The 20,160-nt window shown below is 34.8% G+C and overlaps 1 protein-coding gene across 17 annotated transcripts in view; it reads left to right on the forward strand.

Moving 5' to 3' along the window:
- RAPGEF2 (Rap guanine nucleotide exchange factor 2) overlaps positions 1-20,160 on the forward strand; it is a 237,474-nt gene that overhangs the window by 202,605 nt on the left and 14,709 nt on the right. For all 17 annotated transcript variants that reach the window (XM_045880209.3, XM_064585220.1, XM_045880208.2 and 14 more), the window contains 12 exons: positions 444-602; positions 6,488-6,640; positions 6,922-7,086; positions 9,865-9,972; positions 10,061-10,264; positions 10,363-10,471; positions 10,972-11,218; positions 15,116-15,273; positions 15,938-16,178; positions 18,094-18,477; positions 19,597-19,808; positions 19,901-20,024. In XM_045880209.3, the coding sequence (XP_045736165.1) occupies positions 444-602; positions 6,488-6,640; positions 6,922-7,086; positions 9,865-9,972; positions 10,061-10,264; positions 10,363-10,471; positions 10,972-11,218; positions 15,116-15,273; positions 15,938-16,178; positions 18,094-18,477; positions 19,597-19,808; positions 19,901-20,024 (2,264 nt within the window). The remainder of the gene's footprint in view (positions 1-443; positions 603-6,487; positions 6,641-6,921; positions 7,087-9,864; positions 9,973-10,060; positions 10,265-10,362; positions 10,472-10,971; positions 11,219-15,115; positions 15,274-15,937; positions 16,179-18,093; positions 18,478-19,596; positions 19,809-19,900; positions 20,025-20,160) is intronic.

Raw genomic sequence — 20,160 nt, forward strand, 5'->3', positions numbered from 1 at the left:
CCATTTTTTATTATAATATTTTATATGATACTGATAGAAATACTTTGTATTAACTTTTCAGATTTTTGTAACTTTAAATGTTCATAATATGCCTTTGGTCAGAACAAAATGGTCTTATTGAGGCAATAGTGATCATTTGATATTGCTTACATATATTTTGGGGAGCAGAAGAGCTCTTTTTCCTTGTGTCATTTTAGAGAGGAATATCCAAGGTCAAATTAAAAGAGCAGAATGATGGGTACTTTGCTAGGCATGTGGAAAACACAGATACATGGCTGTGCTTTGCTTTATTCCTTGTTCTTTGAGTTTAGTAAACAGTTCATTTTACTTGGATTATTCCATCTTTAAAGTGAAAGATCTGCTAAATCATTTGTGGGGACCATTCTTGCATTTACAGCTGCATGACCATGATTTTCTGCCTTGTCTTCATTTTTTTGAATTAGCTGGATTCCTGGTCAGTGATTTTGAATGGTTCTGTGGAAGTAACTTATCCAGATGGAAAAGCAGAAATATTATGTATGGGGAATAGTTTTGGTGTCTCTCCTACCATGGACAAAGAATACATGAAAGGAGTAATGAGAACAAAAGTGGATGACTGCCAGGTATAAAATATCATTAAAAATGTATATTTTATGCTTAACACATATATGCTGTTGGGGTAAGATTTTTCTGCCTGTATAAATAGGTCATTTTTTAGAGTTATAAATAATATTTTAAGTTAGAACTATTACTTTTAGTGTTATCATGCCCCAGGAAATTAAAAATAAATCTTCCTTAAAGTTGTTTGGACTCGGGGCACCTGGCTGGCTCAGTCTGTAGAGCATGTGACTCTTGATCTTGGGTCAAGAGTTCAAGCCCTACATTGGACATAGAGCTTACTAAAAAAAAAAAAAAAAAAAAAAGGTTGTTTGGACTCTGCATAACTAGGTGTTCTATAAGGTGTTCTATAAATATGTTCTATTAAAAGTGTTCTATAAATATGGTATTTTAAAATTTCCATTAATATTTTTATAATCTGTTCATCAAAAAATATAGAAGTAAAACATCCACTATGAAAAGAAATTATAAGTAGATTAATAAAGATGATATGATACAGTTATGCAGTGTTTTTATTTAAATACATACAAGATAAGGAATTGCTAGTAAAAAAGTAATTACTAATTAAAAGAAAATACTTGGTAGCAAAAGAAAAATGTTAATGTTGATATTATGTTAATATTCATTATTTAAAAGCACTTAATAAAAGACTAGAGAAAATATGGAGACCAAATGTGAAGTTTAATTAGATTGATAACTGATAACCTCTATATTAGTAAGAGATAAATTTAAGATGCTTGTGTTACCAAGTTTTTAAAATTTATTTCTTTTCTTCTGAAAAAAGAAGTCTTTGAAAGATAAAATGTTTTAATATAAATAAACCCAAAGATTTGACTTAGACTAATTAATGTTAAGTGCTTATTGTATTTATTAGTCTGTAGTCTGAAATACATCTGAATATACTTTATTCTAAAAGAACATCATTGAATTTTTATAGTGTCTGATAAATGTAAAATAGTACCCATTTAAATTTTCATTTTGAGCATTTTTTTTTTTTTTAAGATTTTATTTATTTATTTATTTGACAGAGACACAGTAAGAGAGGGAACACAAGCAGGGGGAGTGGGAGAGGGAGAAGCAGGCTTCCCGCTGAGCAGGGAGCCCAATGTGGGGCTCGATCCCAGGACCCTGGGATCATGACCTGAGCCGAAGGCAGACGCCCAACGACTGAGCCATCCAGGCACCCCCATTTTGAGCATTTTACTTACCAAAAGAGAAAATGACCATAGCTATAAATAAAATGATCTTACCTAGAGAATCAAAATAATGTTGCCAAATAATTCCTTTCAGTAAGCACTGTAGAGAAAAAATAAATAGTGATGTTCATTGTTTTGAATAGTAATGCTGGAAGAACATTCTAAATATAGTCAACTCTCAATTATTTAGCATAATAGAAGAAAACAAAATGGTAGGTAAATCTTGAAGTCTTTATTTGGCTGGGAAATGTGTTTGTAAAAGCGATCATATGTGATTTTTCAGCGCTGGAACTGTACTCCCCAAAATAATAAAGCCATACTTAGTCCAAAACAAACTAGAAATTTGTTAAAGTTTTCCCCATTCTATTATCTCTTATCAGTTCCTCCCTGGGACATGTTGGCATTACTAGAGCATTTTAGTCAGAGTCTCTGCCCTTAAAGGGCAAGTTAAAAAGTAACTTTATTCCTGAGAATTCATTGATTACATTACTGTGTCTTAATTGGCCAGCTCCTTTTGTTAGAAATTTGTAATCATGGAACTGAAATGATATTAGAGGCATAGAAATGTTTCAGAATAATTGATAAAAATGTTATATGACTGAGTATTACAGAGTGCTGCAATAATAATCACATGTACCAGATAACATTAAATACTTATCTGGGAGTTCTGGAAAAGGAAGAGGAAGTAGATGTCAAGGAAGAAAGTCTAATCTATTTACTGGATGAGGAATTGGTGGGAAACCCAATGTTAGCAAGGTAGACTCAAAAGAAAATTCTGATTAAGATACCTAGATTCCTATAGCTCCTGATACAAGGTTGCCAGATATACAAAGAAGGTCAAGGGTGAGGTATCTGCTGGAGAAAGTCTCTTTCTTCCTCTCCACTTCAGTCTAAGCCACTGTAAAAGGAACACGTTACATCAGGGGTTTCAAGAATCACTCTTGTACCTCCACTGACTCATCTGCTCAGGCCTGACATTCACTCCCTCAGCAGTAAAACAATGATGGAGAATGAAGTTAGACCCTTTAATGTAAATGCTTGTTTTGGTCTAGTAGTTTAGTGTATTTCTGTTAAAATGTCATACATCTCTCAGAAAGTACACATGTCAGATCATCCTCTTGTTAGGCGAAGTAAAGGAAACAATGAGAATTCAGCCATAAGATGGCCTCCATAAGTTTATATCATTCTCCTGAGCACACTATGGGCATTTAACAGTTATTGAATGAAATGAACAAAAATGGTGTTCTCTTTACCAAAAGCAACTTCACCTAGGACTGGCCTTAATTTTCTTACATTCCAATGTGTTCCGAAAATAAATATTGGGTAATGTGATATTGAGTTGAGCTCAGATTAAGCCTGAGTGGCTTACAGTGAGTGGATTAAATTTGACATTTATTTCTGTTTATTTGGAACCCAAGACATACTCAAAGTTGTATTTTGCTCTGGATCCCTCCTTTGTATGCTCCTCTTTCAGTTCTTTCCTTCCATTGTCTATTCTTCTTCCCCTGTTCGGTTTGAAGGACAAAGGTAGGGCTACATTTAGACACCCTATGGTACCCGGTGACTGGTAATGGTTTTCTGTTTCCCATATGTGCCTTTTTCTTTTCTCCTTCTCACTTCCTATCCCTTTTTTCCTTTCCTCCTCTTCTACTCTCCTACTCTCCTTTTCTTTCTCCCTTTTTCCTTCTTCACTGCCTGTGTCTTAGGCCTGCCAGTGACACATCAGGCATTGCTTAGCCCTGTCCTACACCCTTCAATGGGAAATGAACACTTGGATACCTGTGTGAACAATTAGGTATGAATTTCCCTTACAGACCGCGAAGTGCCCCAGTTTAAATAGATCTAACCTCTTAAGGTAAACCTGTTAGACATACCTTTTTCAGAGACCATGGGAACTAATGACACTTTGAATTTAAGTAGTTTTGGAGAAATTTGCATGGATAAATTGAAAGTTGGCAATACTATATTATGGCTGAAGTTTAATTATATTTCATCCTTTTATCATCTATAATTTTTCTTCTACATATCAGTTGTGATGTCATGTGCCCCAAAACCAATCCTGCAATATGAACTGCCTTTGGCCTTTTATAAGCAAAATCTTGTTTGAATTTTTATTTTATATCATAATGCCAAGATCATATTTCACTTTCATGTGTTAACAGCTATCTGAAAGTATAAAAATACAATTATATACATAATTCACAATTTTTCATCTGGCTTCATCATACCAATTAAAATTATGTTTTACACATGAATTTCTTATTAGATCTACAAACTTCTTAAAGCAAAAATAAATCTAATAAAAATATAGATAAATGTTTTCATCTAAAATTTCTTTTTTAGGTATGTGTGGCCATATTAGAAATTCAGTTGGGTTTTATTTTCTTTTTGGATGGTACTTTTCAGTTTGGTACAGAGGAAGTGCCAAAAATGTCTCTCTAGGCATTAAGCATTTCAAATCAAGCTTATTCTCCTTAAATCCTTGGTCAAGATTAATTTTAGTATGTTTCTCTTCTAAAAGCATTTTTCTTTTCTCTGTTTACTTACTCCTTTTAACTCATAGATGTATTTCTTTTTTGGGAGATAGATGAGAAAATACAATATATAATTGTTTTCTCTGAAACTGAGTATAAGAAAGATCACCTAAAATTATTTGAAGGCATAGAGAGCAATTTTGGTGTCCTATAAAAAGACAGAAATAAACTATTTTTGAGACAAGGGACTAAGGACCACATATTTCAAAACATACACACACCTGTAGTCAGTGTTACAGAAATGGGTTTTGTTTTTAAGGTTTTTTAAAAAATTAAACTATATGTAATTACAAAAAAAATTCTGATTGAAAAATTAATGAGATTCTATCAACCAGCTTTGGAAGAAACTTAGTATTGTAATACGCTGTTGCTCAAGTATGAAGCACTGCTATTTCTTTTAAAAAACTTTACTGATTGTACAGAAAGTATGGAAAATATAGAAAAGTATTTTAAATAAAATGAGTCACTGGTAATTGGCATTGTTCAGAAACAGTAATTATTAACCCTGTTATATTTCATTCGAAGATTTTGATGTGCATGTATAATTTTTTTTTAATTAACAAGGGTGTAACTGAGACACTGGGCAAATTAGCAGGCTGTTGGTACAGCTGTTTGTTCATCTGTACAATGGGGATAATAGTAGTACCTTCTTTATGGGATGATTAGGAGGATAAATTGAGAAAGTTCCTATAAGGCTACCACAAAATGATGATGATCATCCTGTTGTCTTCATTATAGTTAAGTACATTTGGTTTTGCATCTTTAAAAAAAATTAATGTGCTATCATGAACATTAAGTCAAAACTGTAAATGTTCCATGAAAATATGATTTTTGAATGGCTGTGTCATATTTTATCTTCTGTATGCTGTAATTTAACCATCCCCTTTTTTTCATCTTTTCACATTAAAGGAGAAAAAGAAATGTCCATGCTTTTTTCATTTGCAAAATGAGAATAAATTCTTCAAAATTCGGAGAAGACAACGATTCTTTCTTACTTTAGAATCTCTTATCTCCTCCTCACTGGCTTCTGCTTATTTTGTGCAATAAGTGATTTGTATAATTCATTCTTCACTTTCTTTTAAAAATTACTAAGAAACATAATTTAATAGTTTGCCCTAAGCCCTGATATTTTTTATATTTGGGGTGATGGAGGAGTAATGGCTTGATGTGCATATTATTTTTAACTTTTTGTTTAAGAGCAAGGATTACCCTTAATACTAGTTACAAGGAATAATGGCTTGAGTCAACAAGTAGGTGGCTTGTTTTGTGGACCTTTTTTGCATAAACTTTCTAAACTGATTTCTTAATATAAATAGCAAATTTATAATATCTATTTCAGGGGTATCTTTAAATTTTGATCTTTTTTTTTAAATTATGTTATATTAGTCACCATACATTACAGCATTAGTTTTTGATGTAGTGTTCCATGATTCATTGTTTGCATATAACACCTGGTGCTCCATTCAATACGTGTCCTCCTTAATACCCATCACCAGGCTAACCCATCCCCCCACCCCCCTCCCCTCTAGAACCCTCAGTTTCTCAGAGTCTGTAGTCTCTCATGTTTCATCTCCCCCTCCGATTTCCCTGCCTTCGTTCTTCCCCTCCTGCTATCTTCTTCTTTTTTTTTTTTTTTAAACATATAATGTATTATTTGTTTCAGAGGTACAGGTCTGTGATTCAACAGTCTTACACAGTTCACAGCACTCACCATAGCACATATATTGGGGAGGGTATGAATTTTGATCTTTTATTAAAGCCATCTTTATTTTAAAATTGTTGCTTTTAAAATCTTTTCTAACTTGTAAAACCCACTAAATGGTAGTTATGTTTTTAAATTTATCCTCCTAAGATTCCACCATCAAAGAAGAGGCATGAAGGAAGGACTCTTCTTATTTTGTCTTCTGATTTTTAAAATTGTTAGGATTTTTAATATAAACTACATATAAATATGCTAAAAATGAAACTTGATTTGACCAAGGAAGAAATACATTAAAAAGTAGGGAAGTCTGATTAAGGTTCATTACTGCATTCATTTAGAGAGTATGGGAAAGACATGGAAAAATGTCAGTGTTAAATAATTAAAACACTGAATTATTAGTACTGCTAGGTCTCTTGCAAGCACTTCATCAGTAACATGTGACTTACATTTTATTCCAGTTTGTCTGTATAGCCCAGCAAGATTACTGCCGTATTCTGAACCAAGTAGAAAAGAACATGCAAAAAGTTGAGGAGGAAGGAGAAATTGTTATGGTAAAAGAACACCGAGAACTTGATAGAACCGGAACAAGAAAGGGGCACATCGTCATCAAGGTAAGACAGACGTGCCTCTATCTTCTGGGAAGGATTTTTTGGTAGTATCAGTTAGTTATGACAACTTAAGATTCTGCCTGCCACATTTTTGTGTATAATTTCTCTGAAAAGTTATCAGTTGTTAAGAAAAATCTGTATACTGCCTGATGAACAGCAGTTTTATAAATTATTATATATATATATATTACTACCCAGTTCATCTTATATTGAAAATTTGGAATTAAGGTACCATATAGATGATATTTATGCAGGATAGTGATTAAACCTTTTATTTGTTACAGGGCACCTCAGAAAGATTAACAATGCATTTGGTAGAGGAGCATTCGGTGGTGGATCCAACATTCATAGAGGACTTCCTGTTGACCTATAGGACTTTTCTTTCTAGCCCAATGGAAGTGGGCAAAAAGTTATTGGAGTGGTTTAATGACCCGAGCCTCAGGGATAAGGTTGGAAAATATATTCTAGTTTGGCTTTTAAATGTGAAATATTCAGATATAAACTTAAAGATACTTTAATATTTGTCACACCAGTTATGTTCACATTATTTTAATGGAATAAGAGAATGTACTTTTTAACCCCCCAAAATGATGCAACTGCCCCCAGACTCCTGAGTTCCATTGGAATCTGCATTCTCTACTTGGGCAAATGGTCAGTGTATGTCAGATAAAGTTACAGTTTTTAAATTGGCACCAGAGCAGCATTTTATTGTAAGCATTGCTGGTCGGTAGGCCCCAGTAATATAATTCTAAACAGACTCCTTTAGCAGCTCTTGCGAGCTCTGTCAAGGCCAGATTGGATGATAAACTCTGCATACTCTTGTGAGGTGTGAGTTAATCATAGCCTGTACTCAGTTTCTCCTTTCCATGGGACAGTCTGATTTACATGAGACTTCCCAAGACTTGGGAAGACAGGTAGGGAGATCCAGAATAGGAGACTGACAGTGAAAAGTCCCCAAGTTCTCCTGCTCGTCCTACCACTAACTAGCTCTGTGGCCTTAGAGAAATTATTTGGACAGCGATGCTTTTCATTTCATATTCTGAGAGTCATAAGCCTAGAAGAGCTGAGCCAAACTCTCCAGCTGTCAAAACTTAGTTTTGAGTATTAACTCTGCCATGTATGTACTTTATGTGTCATCTGACCCCTCCTCACAATCACTTACTTGTAAAATGAATAATCATCAGCCTTTTGGGATTATTGTGAATGTGAATAATAGAAGTAAAGTTCTTTTTGTAATGCCTGACTCAATTCACTTAGTATATCTTAACACATAATACATCTTAAAAGTTGTTTGTTGGTGGTGGAAGTTGGTAGTATTCAACTTATGATTTATGAATCTCAGTTTTCTAACCTGTAATAAGCCAGTAAGACTTTTAAGTTGGCTTCTTGGCTGCAAAATTTTAATTTTATGAAAAGGTTATGTGTTTGATATAGTTTCAAGGGAGATAATCTTCTGGGTTTCCGAAACTTGAAAAATGGACAGTAGTGATTGTAAATGACCAAAAATTAATATAAATATCAAAACTTGACTCCTAAGTGTATATTAACTATAAATAGTATTTTAACTATAGTTAGAAATTAACTATATACCAGGGTGCCTGCCTGGTTCAGTCAGAAGAGCATGCGACTCTTGATCTTGGGGTTGGTTGTAAGTTCAAGCCCCACGTTGTGTGTAGAGATTACTTAAAAATAACATCTTTAAAAAAAAATTAACTAGGGGCACCCGGGTGGCTCAGTCAGTTAAGTTTCTGCCTTTGGCTCAGGTCATGATCCCAGGGTGCTGGGATCGAGCCCCGTATTGGGCTCCCTGCTCGCGGGGAGTCTGCTTCTCTGCCCGCCCCCCAACTCGTGCCCTCTCTCTCTCTTAAATAAATAAAATCTTTAAAAAAAATTAACTATATACTGTCACCTTTGTTTCTCTACTGCTAGAAGAATACCGTGCTTAATTTTCTCTTTAATTAAAAGGTTAGATAGTTTGATTAGAGGTTAAGATGTTTGAAAACAATTCTATGGAAAATTGCTTTTATGTTGTTATTTAAAATTTAGAAAACTAAACTCATAAGTAAAACAAATACTTTTATATTTATTTATTTTTAATTTTATTTTATTGTGTTATGTTAATTACCATACATTACATCATTAGTTTTTGATGTAGTGTTCCATGATTCATTGTTTCGTGTAACACCCAGTGCTCCATTCAATACGTGCCCTCTTTAATACCCATCACCAGCAAATACTTTTATATTTAAAGTCACAGTTATACTCACTTCATTTAGTAAAAAAAAAATTTTTTTTAGAGAGAGTGCACCAGTGGGGAGCAGAGGAGGAGGGGAGGGAGAGAGAGAATCTTAAGCAGGCTCCATGCCCAGCACTGAGCCCAATGCAGGGCTTGATCTCATGATCCCCTGAGATCATGATCTGAGCCAAAATCAAGAGTCAGGCACTTAACCAACTGAGCCACCCAGGCATCCCCATTTAGTAAAATTCTGTTGAGAATTCACTCTATGCCAGGCTTTGTAATAAGTCTTAAGGATGTCCTTCGAACATAACAGATGAAGCTGTCCACGTGGAACTTAGAGTCTAATGAAAGTCACACACTTCTTGCTGAGTAAAACACAAATATTCTCTAACTATGTGTCTGTATAAAGGAGGTACAGAGCTCTGTGAAAACAAGTGTGCAGTGTAAGAAAGGCTACTCATTTTTCCTGAAGAATTGTAGCTATTAAAAGCCTCCTAAATCTTAATGTTAGCAAGTAAGATGTAACTCCCAGTAACTTTCAGGCAGCTCCTTCCTTTTACAACTTGTTCCTTTGTAGATCTTTCTAGGCCTCATACTATTCATTCCTTTTGTCTATTCTGCCCTCTGCCATTATTTTTTAGTTTCTGTCTTCTTTTGTCTTGTATTTATTTTGGTTTTATTATAGCTTTGTTTTTTTGTGTGACTGGCTTAAAATATGTTTTGAGAGTAGACAAGATACAAGTACCACCCTTCACAGATTCAAAACCTTTCTGGGCAAAACAACAAAAAGTCTATATTCATAATATATATATTTTCAGAAGGTCATTTTCTTATGAGTAAAATCCTTGCTGTGAGGAGTTTTATTGTTAGTTTATTGTCCCTTGTTATTAAGTAAATTGTTTGCTAGATATCTTTTTTGAAATGACTTTAATCGCACATTTTTAGCCCTGAAAAGAAGAAAACCTATTGAAAACAATTGCTTTTTCAGGTTACACGGGTAGTATTATTGTGGGTGAATAATCACTTCAATGACTTTGAAGGAGATCCTGCAATGACTAGATTTCTAGAAGAATTTGAAAATAACCTGGAAAGAGAGGTAATATTTGTGATTTAAAAAAAGTCATCAATTTTAAGTTCATTTAATTCAGCCTATTTTTGAAACCATTCTTTCTGACCTTTTATAGAAAATGGGTGGACATCTAAGGCTGTTAAATATTGCATGTGCAGCTAAAGCAAAAAGAAGATTGATGACGTTAACAAAACCATCCCGAGAAGCTCCTTTGCCTTTTCTCTTACTTGGTGGCTCAGAGAAGGGATTTGGAATTTTTGTTGACAGTGTGGATTCAGGTAGCAAAGCAACTGAAGCAGGCTTGAAACGAGGAGATCAGGTATGATATTTCTAAGTCCAAACTTCAGGGTGAATACTGGTGACTTTTTTCTCCAATCAATTGGGATGCTGAAATAAATTTCATAATTTTATTTTTAGATATTAGAAGTAAATGGTCAAAACTTTGAAAATATTCAGCTGTCAAAAGCTATGGAAATCCTTAGAAATAACACACACTTATCGATCACTGTGAAAACCAATTTATTCGGTAAGTAGTTTTGCATACTTTCATTTTTCTGCTTTCAGTCTTTTTTTTTCCACATTTAGGTCTTAATCATGACAAAAGTCATTTTTATAAGTAATATTTCAAATATAAGAATCAAGATACAGTAAAATGCATATACATAGATATTATTTATGTAAGTATATATAGATATTAATTATGTAAGTATATAATTCGGTCTAAATCAAAATCCGCTAACTTGAGGACCATAAAAATTATTTTTATTTATAAATGTCTTAAACATCCATTATGTTAAATACTTATAAATAGTCCTGTATTGTAACTTATTCTGAATGGAAGTGGTAGAGCAACATAACGAAGCAGATTCTTGGTGTCATTCATTCATTGGAGTAGTATTTTTCAATAGGATTATAGTTTTGATAGCTGAAGTGTCTACTTCTCACCTATTTCCGAGTTCTACAACTTGCTTTGAATTGCTTAGATTTCTTATAATGGGCGTTTTTTGGTGTTTCTTTCCATTTTAGTATTTAAAGAACTTCTAACAAGATTGTCCGAAGAGAAAAGAAATGGTGCCCCTCACCTTCCTAAAATTGGAGACATCAAAAAGGCCAGTCGCTACTCCATTCCAGATCTCGCTGTAGATGTAGAACAGGTGATAGGACTTGAAAAAGTAAATAAAAAAAGTAAAGCCAATACTGTTGGAGGAAGGAACAAGCTAAAAAAGATACTCGACAAGACTCGGATCAGTATCTTGCCACAGAAACCATATAAGTAAGTGTCTGTGTAAATTTTCTGTGCATTATTTTATTGTGTTAAAATGATATGCAAAGGTAGTGATATAATTAATGTTTACACATGAATCTAAAAAATGTTCTAAGCTTTTATAGCTGAGCTATCTTAGAAGCAATATTAAATAACCACGTTAATTTTAACTCATATATTCGCCACTTGTCCAACACAGGCTTCATTAGCACTTCCTCATTCGAACTTTTTTTTTTAATCATTTGAACTTAAAAAAATTAAGAATGTATGTTTGCTCCTGTTTCACCCATGGTTTGAAGTTATTTTTGCTACTTTTTCTTTGTTTCTGGATATCTTCTCTACCATCAGTATCTGCTTTTTGACAACCAAATCATTGCTTCTTCTAGTTGCTACTATTTATCCTTGCAATGCATTCTCCTTTTTCCTCCCTCTGTTTTCTGTTATTTAATTGTTGCCAAGACATCACCATCCAAGCACAGAACTCCTTTCCTTCTCTCAGTGGGTCCTTCTCTCAGTCAGAATGTCAGGTGTATTCTTGAATCTCTTCTTGGCTGCTTATTTATGCCAGGAGCTCAGACTGGACAAAGTTGTAGGTGTCACAGTTTTTAAGTCTTGTGTGTTTGTTTGCCTGTTTGCTTGGTTATTTCTTCATTTTAGCACCTTCTGAGTCTAGATATCTTATAAAACTCAATTACCATTAGCCAAAGTTTTTTTTTTTTTTAATGTTAAATAACCTGGATGTAATAGATAACCCGTGGGTGGCTCAGTTGGTTCAGCCTCCGACTGTTGATTTTTGGCTCAGGTTGTGGCCTCAAGGTCCTGGGATTGGCCATGTCTGGCTCCACACCCAGTGAGGAGTCTGCTTCTCTCCCTCTCTCTCTGCCCCTCCCCTTCCTTGTGCACGTGCTCACATGCACGTGCACTATCAAATCATAAATAAATAACATGGATCCACCAAATGCATTTATTTTATATTCCTTGAACTATAGTGATGTAAGAGAGAAGTTCAAAGCATGTAGGTTATTTTTCTTTCTTTAATAATATAATGGGTCTTCTAGAGGAACAGTAGATACAGACATTCAGAACTATATCAAACATTTCTTAAATTCCATTTCAGATAAAATTTTTATCCACAGGTTAGAGAGATATGGCCCAAAATATAGTATTGATGGGAGTGTCAAACATGTGTTGTCCCCACTGAACTATAAGGATTAGTGGGTTTGTATCAGCTAAAAAGACTTCTATAAGAGTCCTAAGGATAAGCAATGAATATGATGGTTTTATTTATAGACTTGAGAGCATGTTTATATTGAGTAAGTTTCTAATAAGTAATGGATTAGGCCTGTTAACATTACAGAGAATAGGAATTGATTTTTAAAGTGACCATTTTAGATTTAAAAAAAAACAACTTATTTTTAAATGGGCAAAAAAATAAATTACTTAAATGTAGAATTATTAGCAGCACAATAACAAAAATATCCTGTAGTCATATTTGACCATGAGTTAAATAAGAACCTTAAAAAAAAAGTTAAATAAAAGTCAGCATGACCCTGGCAAGTATTAATAGAAACGTGACATGTAAGAACTGGGAACACGAAAAAAAAAAAAAGAACTGGGATATAAGCCATCCACAGTACAGGATGTTGGCAAGGAACACAGTATGAGAATACTATGTATAATTTTGTCCTATGTGTATTCAAAAGCTGGAGAAGGGAAAAGAAGATAATAAGATGTGTTGATTTTGAAACACTGAGGAAACATCTTAATTTGTATTTAAGAACGTGTATGCCTCTTTTAAGTATTTTATTGTGAAAATTATTTGAAATAATTCATATATGTAAAGCAACTGAAATGAAAAAAATTATATTTAAAAGAAGGCTCAGTAAACTGTAGGATCTATTATATGGTGTGATAGTCTTGATTTAATTCTAGTTATTACTTAAACTTTGCTCTCCTAGAAATCAGCATGTTCACAAAGGTTTTTTTTTTTTTTTTAAACCACTAAATTAGTCAGTTAGACAAATCTTCTAGATATACTGTGGTTCCTTCCCCCACCAAACACTGTCAGTATTACAGCAGGTAAGATGCTGGATGATGGGCGTATTGGCAAGAATAGGCATCATGGTGTAATAACGGTGGGGGAAGAAGAGGATGAGGCAAGAGGATTATAGGACTCAGATCTGGTTATAAGGTAAGTAGAGAAAGACTGATGAATCCTGAGAAAAGAGGGAATAAGTCAACAAACTATAGAATCAACAAAGGCCAAAAAACAGTTTTAGTAACAGTGAGAGAGTTGGAGAGATCGAAAAATAAGAGAATGTGCTCAGAGAGGGACATTTCTGAATTAAGTCTTGAAATATAAAGTAGTTTCAATCCAAGAGTAGCCTCACGTCTGTGGATAAGAGAGATAGAGGCAAGAGTTAGATCTTCATTTTAGGTGTTAAAATGTTGCTGAGAAACATTTCTTAGGAAGGTAGCTCTAGTATTTTTAGCCATTTGTGGCAGTGGTGATCCAGTTGGCTATATCCTTGGCCTGAGTCCACAGTAGTAGTCTTATGTCATGGATTATATCTGAGATTTTTGGCAGAAAGGTTTATATGGATGAAAAATGAAATTTTACTAATGTGAAGGTCTTAATGTTTCACAGAACATTAATATTTCTCATCTTCATATGCATGCCTATATGTGCTTAAATTGAATTGAATTTTGTCATTCACTTACCTATGAATTTGGAAGAATTTACACTAATATCTTTAATTTTTATGTTGACTTTAAAAGAAAAATCTTATCCTTGCTTATTTAACTTTAGAATTTCCATTCTTTCCCCCCTCAAAATAAAGAATGCAGCTAGATTTTTTTTTTTTTTATCACAGCCACTAAAGATAGTAGGTACTATGATCAAGCTCTAATGTCTGAAAACCTAATTGATACTAAATGTTAAGTTTATTTATGACACCTTGGACACCCAACCTTAGTACAGTTTTCTTTCTCCTCGTTTTAAGGTATTTCTAGAAATTAGTTAGAACTATAAGCATTTGCTTATGATCTAGTTATTTTGTGTGTGTCCATGCTTATTATTTTAATTCTAATGTTTTGGAAACAGTTGACTCTTCAATTCTGGAAATTTTTATGTTATTAAATCACTTTTTAAGGATTGTCCACAGTAACAGACTTTTTACAAATGGAACTAATTTTGTAGCTATCAATAATAAGCAGTATTTCTCTGGGAACTTAAATGTCTAACTAGAAATTTTGAGTAGAGAATTAAAAGTGAGTCATTGGATTTCCATTGCCTCTTCTTTGATGCTAAGAAATATCACCATGCATCACTGCTTTTTTATGCTTTGTATAATTAAGAAACAGTGTCTGTGTCAGGGTTTCTTTACATTTGACTCCATAGAGATTTCATTTATTTCTCTGAAACATTGGAGGATGAAATTAGGACAGTTTAGATTTTTTTCCCCTCTGTTCATTTTACTGTTTTTTTCAGTTTTTAAAGATCAGATTATAAAATAATTTATCATTCTGATGCATAAATCATCAATTGAATGAGACTAAATGCACTCTTTTCGATGTGCTTTTTCTTAAATCTATTTCCAGGAGTAAATAGAGCTTATCTTCTCTTGAATATACTGATAAACTACTAGTATTTGTTATGCTCTGTCTAGTGAAAAAGACATAGATTTTGGAGTAAAATATGCTTAAGAAACAGCAAGATAAGTTGAGTTAGATACACTTAAGCAGTACTTGCTATTGCTGTTTTCAACCAAATTTATTAATGGTACTTTTAAATTAACTGCAAGTCTTAGGAAATATGGTTTATTTATGGTTTGCGTCTATTACGTATGAGTTATAGCCTTTTTACTTGTGGATCATTGATTTTTCTAATTTTTCCTCTTTTTTCAGTGATATTGGGATTGGTCAGTCTCAAGACGACAGCATAGTGGGATTAAGGCAGACAAAGCACATCCCAACTGCGCTGCCTGTCAGTGGAACCTTGTCATCCAGCAATCCTGACTTGTTGCAGTCACATCATCGCATTTTAGACTTCAGTACTACTCCCGGTGAGCCCTGCCCATGCCGCTTTTGTTTTCTTGTAGTAATCTGTTTGCTTCTAACATAATGGTGATGCTCTATGCTCTTGGTTTGGCGTGGATTATGTCAAAAATGCTGAAAGTTAGAATGAACCTTAAATTTCAAGCAACTGGAATCAGTTCTTTTTTATTCTTCAGACTAATTTCATAGGCAAATCAGTCTCTCTGAACTTGTTTTCTTTTTCATAAAATGAAGATAACACATACCATGCAGATTATTACTAGGTCATCTTAAATAATGTAAAAGGAATATTTTAGGTTAGCTAAATGGGATTTTCAGTATAATAAAGAAAGATTTTAGATTTAAATTTTTCATTTTTTTGCTACCAACCTGACAATCTTTTTTTTTTTTTTTGGATGTGTTAACAACCTAACAATCTTAAGTGATGCGGTTGTGTACTGATACGTTTGCATTTGTCTGTGGATCAGGCGTTCGGTTATCTACAGGGAAAAATGTGTTCATGCAGCAAATCAATATGTTGACTGCTCAAATCTTTGAAGAAGGATTATGAGGGAGAGATGAAATTCGTTCAGCGTTATCTTTTCTCAGGAGGTTTTTCAGATTACTTCACTTAATGTTATTACCATATACTAAAATCCTTTCTACTTACATATGGCCTTTCTTTCCCCCCAGACTTGCCAGATCAAGTGTTACGGGTTTTTAAGGCTGACCAGCAAAGCCGATACATCATGATCAGTAAGGACACCACAGCAAAGGAAGTCGTCATTCAGGCCATCAGGGAGTTTGCTGTGACTGCCACCCCGGATCAGTATTCGTTGTGTGAGGTCTCCGTCACACCTGAGGGTGTCATCAAACAAAGACGACTTCCGGATCAGCTTTCCAAACTTGCTGATAGAATACAACTGAGTGGAAGGTATATGATATCTATTCTGTTGGATTTCTTTAACCCCTCTTCAAACCCACACCAAAGTCTAAGAAATGAACACTTTCAAAGGGTTTTTAAAATGAATTAAGTACCCCTGCAAACTAGAAAGAAGTATTTTCCCATTCTCTAAGAATTGCTGTATCAAAGTAAATGTACCCCATAGATTGTTGACCCTCATGAGGATCTCTTAGGAACCCTTTCCAAAGCAGGGCAGTGTGCTCTGAATGTTGTTACGGTCTGTCAGGGCACCGGCAGTCACTTCTTAGACTCGCCCTTGAGGACAGGCTCTCTTCTTGGATGTGTACATTCACAGACACATTTTTAAAGAATATTCTAGTGTCAGTTGCTCCTGCCTGCCTAACTTTTCTAGGAGCTTCATTTGTTTAGATGACGATATCTAGGACAACGTGGTTGGCCGATGCTGCCTGTGATCATGCATTACACTATGAAAAGTACCTCGCTCTAGAACTAAACTTGTAGTTGCTTTGGAGCTTGGTCTCCTGCTGTGTAACTGCTTATCTCACATATTACTGGCAAGAAAACGTTACTTCCCTTGATATATATCATTTGTATCCTCAAACCACAAATTAGTGAAAGTTGAAAAAGTGATTAAGTTTTGGCTCTCATTTAATGACCAGATTCTGCACTGATGGAATATTAAGTAGTTCCATAAATCACATATTTTTCCTTTCTTTCTTGCCAGATGGAGTGTTTTATTGTACTTGACTTTTCCATTATCTGTATCTAAACCTAATCTAATTCATTCAAAACTTCGTTTTTCTTGCTATCAACTGTAACTTCCGTACTCTCCTTCACTCCTCCTTTATTTCCAACCCTGACACTAGCAGTTAGTGTTGTTTTAGGAGATCAGTTTTTCTCACGGTCATTTGAATGTACATTGATATGTCTGTATCCATGATGGAGTACTACAAATCTCCACTGAGGTGCAGATTCATGATTCACATTCAAGAAAATTATAGATGAATACATGTCATGGGCTTAATGAGTAATGAAAACTGGGAACATTAAATCTGTGAATGTGAAGGCCTCAAGTTATGTGTTTCCTGTCCTGGTTGCTTTGCCAGTTTGTCAGGACTCCCACTGTCTATTCTGTTTCTGTCTTTATGGAATTTGGCCTAGGAAAAGCATCTGTCTACACCCCCCCCCCCCAAAAAAAAACCACAGGGCAAACATCTGGATTCTATTTTCAACAAGTTGTTTACAGAGAGAAAGGAGTATTGATGAGTTCTCATCTCTGTCACTGATATTAACTACTCATTAATATTTGGGAGCCTCTGCTTCCTCATCTGGTAAGAATAATACCTGCCTCACTTGTAGGGTTTTTGTGAAAATCAGGTATTTAAAAGTTAAAAATCTGTATTAGGATTGTTGTACTCATAGTATCAAACAGAGGGGAATAGCTTATAGATTTCTTTGGTTTTTGAATAAATAGGTAAACTTGGATTAATCCAGTTTGGACCCATCAATAGTCACAGATTCTCTCTGTGAAAACAGAGTGATGACCTGTGTCTGATCTCTCCTGCTGCCTTCCTTACAGCCTATTTTCTTATTTAAACTGAAATTTCAAATTTAGCTCTTTTCTGTCACTTTTAGCAAAAACAGATAAAATCATCTAGAAAGCAGGGAAGGGCAGGAGAAAAATGCATTACAACTGATACAGATGAAATAACATGTGATTCGTTAGCTTCCACCAGTGGCTTCTGGATAGGTGATTCTGTGAGCCGGTGACTCAGGCAGCAGCTGCATTCTCTGTCCTTATAGAGAAGAATTCCTCCATCCTTCAACTGAGCGTTCTTATAAATATTGTCTACAAAGCAGCATTATTCTTTCAAGTAATGTCATGAGACTACTGCTTAGGCTTTGAATTCTGTGTTTTGCATAGGTATTACTTGAAAAACAACATGGAGACAGAAACTCTTTGTTCAGATGAAGATGCTCAGGAGCTGTTGAGGGAGAGTCAAATTTCCCTCCTGCAGCTCAGTACTGTTGAAGTTGCCACACAGCTCTCCATGCGAAATTTTGAACTTTTCCGTAACATTGAACCGACTGAATATATAGATGATTTATTTAAACTCAAATCCAAAACCAGCTGTGCCAACCTGAAGAAATTTGAAGAAGTAATTAACCAAGAAACATTTTGGGTAGCATCTGAAATTCTGAGAGAGACAAACCAGCTAAAGAGGATGAAGATCATTAAGCATTTCATCAAGATAGCACTACACTGCAGGGAATGCAAGAATTTTAACTCAATGTTTGCAATCATCAGGTAAGAGAGCGTACTGGTCCTAAGATTCAATTCAGTTTGTAGATCAAAAATATATATCAATCCAGGAACACCATATAATTTGTGTAAGGGTAGCAGTTTTTAATTGAATCACATTGAATGATTCTTTTTCTCTGAATCCAATCGTTCTTAATTTAAAATCTCCTGTAAGCTACATGTAGAGCCCAGAAAAAGCTATATTCGCTACTTTTTTTTTTTTAGTTCTGTGAACTAAAAAAATGGACAAATTATTTGAATTTCTCTGAACATCAGTTTATTTCTCTGTAAAATAACAATGTCCCAGAGAGTAATTGAGTAGATTAAATGGTATTATGTATGTGGAGTTCTATCAGCTAGCACAAAGCAGGTGCCCAGTAAATGTTCATTTTCTTCCCTTTTAAAAGTGCTTATATTGAGGCTGGAAGAAAATATAAACCAAAACAATTAGCAAAATTGATAGTCATGGTGATATTAGTCATTTTCTGTCACTAGGAGTTTGAGCGTACTCTCATTTCTATTAGGACTTTCATTTTATTATTACAGGATAGCTGGCTAGTCTGTTTTATCAAATGCCCACTATGTGCCAAGTGCTTCTCTATGTGCAGAGACAAAGCTGCAAAACAAAATGCTACCCTCGTGATACATCACATTCTAGTTTTTTGTTCATAAAAAACAGACTAGAGGGCGCCTGGGTGGCTCAGTTGGTTAAGCGACTGCCTTCGGCTCAGGTCATGATCCTGGAGTCCCTGGATCGAGTCCCGCATCGGGCTCCCTGCTCGGCAGGGAGTCTGCTTCTCCCTCTGACCCTCCCCCGTCTCATGCTTCCTGTACCTCATTCTCTCTGTCTCAAATAAATAAATAAAATCTTTAAAAAAAAAAAAACAAACAAACAGACTAGAAAGCTATAAAGGGAAGAAGAGTAATAACCCTTGGCCCTGACCCTGCTGCTATCTTCAATTCTCATTACCCAGAATTATTAATAGTTTCTTATGAATCCTGTACATTGCTATGTGTATACAGCATAAACACAGAGGTGTTCTATATTAATAAACAGTATGCTATTTTACTTCCATCGTTAATGAGTAATTTGGTTTTATGTCACTTTTCTTTTTTCCCTTTCAGTGGCCTAAACTTGGCGCCGGTGGCAAGACTACGAACCACCTGGGAGAAACTCCCCAATAAATATGAAAAGCTGTTTCAAGATCTCCAAGACCTGTTTGACCCCTCCAGAAACATGGCAAAATACCGCAATGTCCTCAACAGTCAAAACCTACAGCCTCCCATAATCCCCCTATTCCCAGTTATCAAGAAGGATCTCACATTCCTTCACGAAGGTAAACCTCAAGTAGATGTTCTGTCTTCACTTGTGGACGCACAGAATAAATGAATGCAACGTGATCCCCTTTTTCTTCTTTGCCAATTATAGGCAATGACTCAAAAGTCGATGGGCTAGTCAATTTTGAGAAGCTAAGGATGATCGCAAAAGAAATTCGTCATGTTGGTCGCATGGCTTCAGTTAACATGGACCCTGCCCTCATGTTCAGGACTCGGTGAGTGTGTCGAGTTCAGTAGCACATGTGGGATTAGAGAAGTTTGGGCTTAGAGCTTCCTAATAAAGGAGAAATTTTTGAATATTTATATTTGTAACATGGTAGAAATTGTGTAAGGTCATGCTGAGAATCCCCC

This window comes from Mirounga angustirostris, unplaced genomic scaffold (assembly GCF_029215605.1).
Source record: "Mirounga angustirostris isolate CCGP_5_RB_7025 unplaced genomic scaffold, mMirAng1.0.hap1 SCAF_2, whole genome shotgun sequence".
NCBI classification, from domain to species: Eukaryota; Metazoa; Chordata; class Mammalia; order Carnivora; family Phocidae; genus Mirounga; species Mirounga angustirostris.